The 9,530-nt window shown below is 51.8% G+C and overlaps 1 protein-coding gene across 1 annotated transcript; it reads left to right on the top strand.

The window, feature by feature from the left end:
- Nucleotides 1–587: 587 nt before the first annotated feature.
- LOC104470063 (sodium- and chloride-dependent GABA transporter 2-like) lies at nt 588–8,831 on the top strand (the record flags this gene model as incomplete). Its single annotated transcript, XM_010084851.1, has 8 exons — nt 588–747; nt 3,573–3,697; nt 4,308–4,420; nt 4,567–4,704; nt 5,830–5,932; nt 6,531–6,631; nt 7,018–7,188; nt 8,349–8,831. Coding segments are annotated over 8 exons (1,031 nt in total), but the record flags the coding sequence as incomplete, so codon positions are not given.
- Between the last annotated feature and the right edge of the window lie 699 nt (nt 8,832–9,530).

The following is a 9,530-nucleotide window of genomic DNA, read 5'->3' as shown; positions in this document are numbered from 1 at the left end:
ACAGTGAAAGTGAAGCGGAGTTCAAAGGTGCCTTGTGGGAGTAACAGCATTCTTGTATTTTATTTCAGGAGCTGTCTTTTGCAAACAACTGTTTATTTCTAGTACTCCTCTCCTCCCCAGTTAATTTTCTTTTAAGTTTTGGAGCCTTTAAATTAGGTCTTGGAGAGAAGGGCCACCACCAGAAGCTGTATGTATCCATGCCACCCAGTGGGAAACCAGGCTTGCCCTAAACAAGTCCCCCTCCTCTGCTAGCAGAGGGCTCTTTCAACTCTCATAGAAAGTGTACATCCAGTCTCTCACTGCTGGGAGGCTCTGGAGAGTCACAAGGTTCTGCAGGTTTGTCCAAGGAAGAAAGAGATGACAATGAAGAGCTACATGTGCTGTGGGTTTGCAAGGCTCCCAGGGCATCCCTTCCCTTTGGCATTCTTAACACCCCGGGTACCTCACTGAGCACTGTAATTCCTGGCACTGTATAACCTGCCCTAGAAAAGGCCTCTCTAAATACTGGGTATTGCTGACCCCCCCATATCTGGCCTTTCTACTGGTCACGGCAGCCCCTGGGGCTCTGCCTCTTCGCATCCTTGCAGTGTCTGCGCTCTGTGCTGGCCTTGTCTTCTCACTTGTGTTTGCATCTCCCTTGCAGGTCTGGATGGATGCAGGCACTCAAATCTTCTTTTCATATGCAATTTGTCTGGGATGCCTGACAGCTCTGGGCAGCTATAACAAATACCATAACAACTGCTACAGGTAACTGGAGCACGGCTCTGCTGCCTAGAGCCTTCCCCTCCCTAAACACCAGTGTACAGAGGCTGCTGAACTGCTGGAGGCTACTGGCCTTTTGAAGTGTCATGTTTTCTGTTTCTACTCAAGGTGTAGGAATACTCCTTCCAGGTGTTTTTCTCCCCAAATCCAGCTCTCTGTGCCTTCTACCCAAGGGAAATTTCTGTCTGTTCCATGGATGACAAATCCCCTCTTCCACACCAGCTGAGACCCAGCAAAGTCAGATCCTCTTCACTAGCTTTGTGACCCTAGCCCACACCACAACCTTCCCTATTACATGGACGCATGAGTAGCCACAAAGGAAGCGGAGATGTGAGATCTAATGGCTCTAGACTGGAGTCCTTTCACCTTGTGTATTTACCCTACCTGTGTTCATTTGTGCCTTGCATAGTTGTCAGTGCTTTGGGTTCTTATGTACTGTCTATGGTCTACATATATGCCTGCAGATATGACTTCTGATTCTTGCATACTCTCCCCATCCTGGACTGCCCTTGAACAGAGATGGGCCAGGTTGCCAGATAGAACCAGGCTGTCAAGTTGAAGTGGTCAGGTGAAAATAAACTAATTTTGCCATAGATGTATCTAGCATCTGGAGCTGCAGCTTCAGGGGTTAAAAGGCTGGTGTGAGTGGAAGAGGCCACCTCTAGGTAAAACTACCCAACCCCCTTCCCACCCTTTCTCTCCTGACTGTGCTGCTCCTGGCACTGGGTTCTCCCCACATCTTTTAAATTCAAAATTGTGGTCATTGCCATGGAAGGTCCAGGCAGACCACTGGCTACATGGTCCTTGTTTGGCATCTTTCCAACAGTAGCTAGGCTGGGACTCCTCTTCCTTTTAATTTCCCTCCTCCCAGATGCCGTTTTAAGATAAAAAGCTGTAGGAAAAGAAGAGATAATGGATCTGTCTGTGGCCTGCTGCATGTCCTTGGGCATTAGCCCTTTGCATCTCCAGTCTAGATGTGTAGCATGGAGATGACGACAGGGGCTGCTTAGCAGCAAGGTTGTAAAGGGTTTCTGTAACTGCAGCTGGGAGATCCTATAGAAAGGCGACAAATGTCTGTTTGCACACTGACCCTTTATGCTATTTGGCTTTGCTAGGGAAATTATTCTTAGTTTTGATGTCAAACCTCTGACCAGCCTATTCCCAGGCATGGACCCAGTTTTAAGGAGTTGGTCCTGTGCTCTGCAGCCTTGGTTTACGTAGGAAGACGGGACCAGGCTTGAAAAGGGTAGAGGGACACCGGCATGGTGCCCCATTCAGTTATCCCAGGCCAGGTGTAACCTTTGGTGACCTGGGAGAGAAAAGGATGTGGGCAGGAGGAACCATTGTTTGTATGGCAGTAGTCCAAGATGGTACCACCCAGCATAGACCATTTCTCGTTTTCTGGGACAGTAAGGGATATCATCAGGGCTCCCTGTCTCCCTTTCAGGTGAAAATCTGGAGAGACCTCTTTGCTCTGGCCATTCCCTGCATGTTACCCTCCACCATGACACCCCTTCCCACCTGCCAGGTGACTGGAGAGCACCTCCCAGCCTATGCCTTTCCAGGGGGGAGGGTTGAACCTGTCATGCGTACATCCAGGGAAAGAACACCGGGAAAGAAAAGGAACTATTTGAAATAAATGGGAATTTGTATAAAATGACTGAGAATTTAATTTGAGTGGGCTGCAGGCTGTTTATAGCAATCAGAGACATGGGGTTCTGGCGTGGGCTTCCCACTGAGTTAGCTGAGCTTGGAGTGGAATGCTCCTTACCAGCCAGATTAGTGGGGACTCGCCTTGTGGGCCTCTTTCAGTCTCTCTTGCCTTAGAAACCAAGTGCAAAGGCAGAGCAATGATGTTAGGTGCTGTGCAGTCCTTGACAATGCAAAGAGCTGTGCTTTGGAAAGAATAATCTGAATTTGTATGGCGTAGGGGCTCTGCGTGAACTGTACTTTCTCTCTAAAAATGGTTGCAGACCGTGAATAGATCTAGTTGATGTTCAGGGAGGAGCATGAAGCCCACAAAATGCTAGATACCTAAAGACTGATACAGAAAATCACACTAGATTTGCAAAGAAGTGTTTAGTAAAGTCAGAGTGGGCCACAAAATGCCAGAAGGGGTGCATTCAGTTTGGTCCAGAATATCTCAGAAAGATGCTGCAAATGTTATTGTTGTCCCCAGGGTTGCAGTCACAAGAATGCCAGGGAGACTGAAGCATGGAAAGGAATTGGATAGATAAGAGATGTTTAGTTTAAAGAGTAGATGGATGAGAATGAGATGAAACAGAGACAAAAGGGAATAGATCAGAGAAAATAAATTGGATGGCTCTGTTCATTTTTTTTCTCATAATGCGAGGACCAGGAGATATCTAGTACTGCTGAGAACCAAGGAGATTGTAACTGGTCTGAGAAATCTATTAAGGAAAAAAAACATGCCCCCTTCTCAGACAAAAATAATCTCTGGTACTCTCTACTACATGAGGGACCAGTGAAGAGAGAGGAAAAACTAAAAAAATCAGGCATGTAGGTGTGCAGCAAGACTGTCTCATGAGGTAGGAGCTTAGGTGAGGAATGCATCTTTATGCCATCCTTGGAGGAGGCTTTCTCTGGGGGCCTCCTGCTTGTGCTGCCCACCCTGGGGCATCCTCCTGCAGCTCCTGGTGCTGACCTGAGCTGTGGGGGTGCTGGGAGAGAGGCCCTGCTGTGGGCACAGTGGCTGGGATGGAAGAGTGGGTGCTGCCCCGGGGGGCTGCCATGGGGTGTGGGTCATAGCTGGACCCCCACCTGGCTGATGCTGTGCCTCATCCTCCCAGGGACTGCGTGGCTCTCTGCTTCCTCAACAGTGGCACCAGCTTCATGGCCGGCTTTGCCATCTTCTCCATCCTGGGCTTTATGGCAGAGGAACAGGGTGTGCCCATAGCTGAGGTGGCTGAGTCGGGTGAGTGGGGACTGCGGTGGGGTGGGGCTGTGCGGGTGCTGCCACATGACACCCCAGCGATAGGGGCATGCCTGCAGGGTACCCACCTTGGAGCAAGTGCTGTTGCACCTGCAGGTTCCCATCCTGGCGGGCAGCTCTGCTCTGCCTCCAAAAACCAGGGAGAAACGTATGCACACTCACAAAATATTAACATGCAATGCCTGTGTCTTGAGGTCAATATAAGCTGCCTCTAAGCGCAAGGGTTAGAGTTAGGCAGCTGATATCTCTTGATAGGTGGTGGGGGGAGGGGGTGGCGGGGTGTGAGGTGCCTGCATGGCATATGCCCAGGCTTGTGCTGTGCTCCCCTGGGCTCTGAGGCTTTCCCTGGCTCCCAGCCCTCTTGATGGCGATGCAGCCTGAGCTTGCTGTGTCCCCTTTCCCTTCCTTCCTGCTGGGCTTCTCCAGCCCTTGAGGAGCCTGGGTTTCATGCACAGCGCTGATATAACTGGATCAAGAGGCTGCATGGCTGCAGTCTGTGGCTTGGCTGGGTGGCTGCCTTGGGCAGGTCTGCACCAGCTATGCTGTGCTGCTGCCATGCCATTACCTGCTCTGAAAGCCCTTCTCGCTGCAGGGCCTGGCCTGGCATTCATCGCCTACCCTCGGGCTGTGGTCATGCTGCCCTTCTCCCCGCTCTGGGCGTGCTTCTTCTTCCTGATGGTTGTTTTGCTGGGACTGGACAGCCAGGTAAAGGCGCAGCTGCAGGGTGATTCCCTGCCAGATAAAAGCCACCATCTCTTTGGGACAGGCTTGAACGTGGCTGAGGTGGGGTCATCAGGGCTGGGGAGCTGGTCAGGACAGGCTGATAGAGGTGGGATCTCTGCTTTTTGCAGTTTGTCTGTGTGGAGAGCCTTGTCACAGCTCTTGTGGACATGTATCCCACCATCTTCCGCAAGAAGAACCGCCGGGAGACCCTCATCCTGCTGGTCTCCATCCTCTCCTATCTGGTCGGGTTGTTGATGCTCACAGAGGTATTCTGGGCTCAGACCATCTGCGCGGTGCTTGCTGGGTCGGAGTGCCCTACTGGCAGAGGGGAGCCTGGTGGGTGGTGGGGTGAAGAGCTTGTGGGTGAGGCCCCTTCTGCTGCACAGTGCCTGGGGGAGACAGCCCTTCCTTCCCCATGGTGTTCGCATTTTCCCTTCCAGCCCTCACCCCTTGTGCCAGTCAGAGTCCTGACACTTCTCCTGCCAAGACTGATAACTGGAGCTCTGGACGGCTCATATTTTGGTTACAGATTTATCTTTACACAAGCCAAACCTTTATAGCTGTAGCCTGTTGTATGGTGATGGGAGTGCCTTTGTCCTTCTCCTTTCTCCTGAATGGAGCTATGCAAACACTTGGCGTAAGGAAACGTGGTGGGCCCGAGTGTGCCCTGTATCTATGACACTGATTTCCTATATATTCTGCTTGTTGTGATTAATTGCCTGGAAGTTAAACTCTTCTGGTTTAAAACCTTTAACTGCTCCTAGCAGTATGTGTGTAGATTGATACTGCCATGATGCTCTTTGCAGCTTTTTTTCATTTGGGCATAATTTTGAAAAAACTGCCTTCGCTATTGCACGTGCAGCTTTGTGCCTGGACTTAGCTGCAGGCCCATTTTGCAGACAGCCCTGCAGACCTGGGCAGTGAAACAGCCAGGCTGCCAGCCTCAGGGCCCACAGCAACAAGTGCTTGCAAAACTTCATGCACAGCTGCTTCCCTCTGCAAATTAGGAAGCTAGAGTAAATCAGATGCATTGTGTCTCTTAAGGGGTTTTTCACCCTCACTTCCAGCTACAAGAGTTGCTTTGGTTTTGTCTTCTCCTAAAATATCCCCATGATCTCTGGCAGTCACTTGCCCTCCCCTGCCCTGCCCTGGAATTAAGGGTTGCTGAGACTCCTGAGAGCAGGGTGGCTGCATGTCTCCATCAGGCCTTGAGCACAAGTGACGTGGCCTTTGCTGTTGGCTAAAACCCTGTCCCAGAGACAGGAAGGTGCCTTCAGCTCTGGAGAAGATGTTGAGTTTGTTTCCTGCTCTCGGAACTCTTTGCCTGTGCCTGATTCCTCTCCCCTCTCTCCCTCCCCGCCTTGCCTCACTGCCCCCTTGGCCCTTCCCAGGGTGGGATGTATGTCTTCCAGCTCTTTGATTACTATGCTGCCAGTGGCATGTGCCTGCTCTTTGTGGCCATCTTCGAGACTCTCTGCATCGCCTGGGTCTATGGTGAGTATGAACCAGGGGGGTTCTCCAGCTCTGGTCTCTCAGGCCCTCGCTTGGTCCATCCTTAAAATGCTCGTCTGTAGCTTACCTTGGCAATTGCTTTGCAGTGCAAGGCAGACCTCTAAACCCTTAACTTGGTGCCCCTGGGGGATCAGCTTGGAAGATATCCCCAGCATGTTCCTATGTGCCCCTGCTTTGGAAGTCCTGCTTCCTTGGAGACTTGGAGCTGGTTGGGAAATCTTCTCCCAACCTGTGTACAGAGGAGTCCAAGACCCTCAAACATTTTTGGGAGCCCTCTCTCAGCCTTGACATTTACAAGGGATGGGTAAAACCTGGGTTCAGGTCCCAGCCTGGGAGATGCTGAGGGGCTGGCTGTGCTGACCCATTGGGCTGTTCTGGGGCAAGAGGATGTTAGTCCAGGACAGAGACTGAAGCTGGCCACGTTCCAGGTGAGCTTCCTGATAGTGCTGTCCGCTATGCTGAGGTTATTGCCTCATCTTCTGGGGAGCACCCAAACAGTGGTGAAGCAGGACCCCCGACATGCAGACCCTGCTGCCCGGCTTCCCTGGTAGCAGCAAGGCATCCTTCCCCTCTTCCGCAGGTGCTGAGCGTTTCTACGATAACATTGAAGATATGATCGGCTACCGGCCATGGGCCATCATCAAATACTGCTGGCTTTACATCACCCCAGCGGTTTGCATGGTGAGGGTCCCCAGGAAGAGGAGCTGTGGAGAAGAAGATGGGCAGAGCGATGTGCATATGTATAGGGGGTTATGTGGCCTGTGCTATGGGAGCCTGTTGTTCTGTATGTTTATGGCTTTGGGGGCCAGGCATGGGGCCAAACAGAGAGCGGCCTGGCTCAAGCAGTGATAGAGGTGTCTGCTGGTGGGGTGAGCTCCTTGCTGCCATGACCAGCACTGCACATGGGGGCTGTCCCAGCAAAGCTTGCTTGACTGGCGTCTCCTCTGTTGCTGCCTGTGTTACCATGAGGCTCTGTGCAGGTGTGGACTCACAAGGAAAACCTCTCTTGGCTAATGGTGTTAATTATTATTTTGCTCTTTTTCTCTTGGTGTCTTCCAACTTGCCAGGCAACCTTCCTGTTTTCTCTGATCAAATACACCCCACTGACTTACAACAAGAAGTATGTGTACCCATGGTGGGGAGACACCTTGGGCTGGCTGCTGGCCCTCTCCTCCATGGTGTGCATCCCTCTCTGGATTGTCTACAAACTCTCCACCATCAAAGGCTCCCTCAGAGAGGTAAGGCTGGTGCTCTGGGATCAGGGCATGGGCTGTGCTTCTCTGCTGAAGTCCAGCCTTGCAGGGAGATAATTTGTGTGTTGCAGGTTAATTAGCAGGAAGCCTAGGATAAATCGATTGAATGAGTCCATTGCTATAACAGACTTGGTTTTTTTTTTAAGTTCTGTCTGGCTGGAGGGCTGCTCCAAGCTGGCTGTTGCCTCTTGGTGCACTTTGTTTATTGCTTCTGTCTCTTTGCAAGCACCATTAGGAAAAAGTTCATTAGATGGAGAGGATAAAGATGATCTCCAGCACCTCGAGTCAGTTTGAAGGCTGCCCTTGACTGAGGCTTGAGTACTTGCTCTGAGAAAGGTCAAGATCCCATGAGCATTGTCAGCAGCTGAGCTCCCTGGTCTATGCTGAGGCCATAGGGATGGAGTGGATGGGATCACCAGGAATTTGGAGTTTCCATCACAGCCTCAGTGTCCTGGTCCTGCCCAGCTCCCAAGAGCTGCTGTGAGCCATTACTGGCTGCCCTGGGTGTGCATTGGGAGGGCAGGGAGCTGGCAAACCAGACTTTGCTCCAGACAGGCATCCCATCCCTGCCATGGCTCATGGTTTCAGGGTGAGTTTTCATAAACAGCCCTGAACCCCCTGGATCCCCCCTATTCTCTGCCTCCTGCAAGTGCTCAAGAATGGGTTGTGACAGCAATGGGACCTTGACCCTTGTGTCCAGCATGGACAGGGAAGAGTGGGCACAACTGCTTGACGCAGAGGGTAGCCCCTAAAGCGCTTGCTGTCCCAGTTTTAAAACCAAACCTGTGTGCGCAGGCTTTCCCTTTGCAGTCTGTGATGGAGGGGTGACCTGGAGGTACCTGGGCACTAACCTTTCTTTGGACTGCTTTCTAGCCCTGGCCTGGAGCAAATGGAGGATGGAGCTTTCCTACCATGTCTCAGGTCTCTCACACGCTCAGTGCTTGTCTTGGGAAAAGTGGTTCAAAGATGAGTTTATCCCCTCTGTTTCTGAAGTGCTGATTGTCCGTATTTGAGACATCTCTGGCACTTAGGGACCAGACCTGCAGCTCTGCCTGGCTGTCTGAATGATACCCATGACTGGAAGGGGAGGGCCCAGGTGACCTTTGTCCTTGCAGCTGCATTCAATGCCTGCCTTTGCCTTCCAGAGGCTTCGACAACTCACCTGCCCACTTGAGGACTTGCCCTCCAGGCCTGGCACAGGACATCCCCTTCCCTCCACCAGAGCTGGCCTCCTGGTGCTGACAGAGCTCGAATCTCATTGCTAGGACCAGTGTGGCTCTCCCTCCCCCCAGGACAGTTTCTGTACCGCCTTTACCACCTGTGGGATAACACAAGGGTTCTTCACTTGCCAACGAGAGAGGGAATTGTGGACTGAGCTCCCTCCTCTGGAAGATGTGAAGGGAAGAGGCTATTGTGGAGATGGTCTGTGTGGAGTTAGCAATGCACCTTAATCCTCTCCCTGGAGAGGGCTCTGAAGGAGCAGATCAAGCACCAGTGTTCCTGATCATCCCCAGCCTTCTGGTGGGCAGAAAGAAAGGACTGATCCTGGAGTGGAGAGTGTCAGAGAGTCTCGGAGCTGTGGACTTTGGGAGTTTCTCCATTCATTCCATTAAATCCTTGTTTTTCCCTTCTAGATCTGCTCTGTCTCAGTTTTGTCTCCCCAGCATCCCTAGCTCATGGCATGTTAGCTGGGATGTGTGTTAGCGCAGCTGTGCTGGGCATTCAGGCCCGGATCTCTGTTGCATGGGCACATTGGTATGGGAGGGTGGCCAGAGGAGAGGAAGCATAGTTAGGGCAGGAAGAAAAACAGGGAACAGGAGGCCCCTGTAAGTGGTAGACCTGGGGTGCCTGGGTGAAGTGGAGAATGCCATGCCATCTTCTCCTGAAGCTATTGCCAGCTCCCAGCCAAAAGAGTCACTGGGCTGTTCCCAGGGTCTGAGAGAAGCCGTGTGGGTTTGCATTTCCTTCGTGCATCACAGGAAACTCTCCCTCGTCTCTGCAAGTCTGTGTCTTTTTTGTGCTGACTGCCTTCCAGGTGATCCTGTTCCAGTCATTTTGGTTCTCCTGCCTATGGCAGAAGGGCTGCCTGGTTGAAGCAGAATCTGCATGTTAGGTCAACAAACAGGGCCCCTCGTTTCCAGGCTGTTTGGGTTAAAAAAAATAAATTAAAAAAAAAATCAAAGAGCTTGTGTTTTTAAGTGCTGTAGCCTCAGCATCTGAGAAGGGCAGCCAGAGGACACGTAACCCCGGGAAGCTGGATGGTTCCCAGGAAATCCTGAGGAACGTGGAGTCCGGGCAGAGCCGAGCCAGCAGCCGGCGGCGTCCCG

This window comes from Pterocles gutturalis, unplaced genomic scaffold, assembly GCF_000699245.1.
Source record: "Pterocles gutturalis isolate BGI_N339 unplaced genomic scaffold, ASM69924v1 scaffold16895, whole genome shotgun sequence".
NCBI lineage: Eukaryota > Metazoa > Chordata > Aves > Pterocliformes > Pteroclidae > Pterocles > Pterocles gutturalis.
Note: the sequence above shows the minus strand (reverse complement) of the source record. Positions and strands in the feature narration are given on the sequence as shown.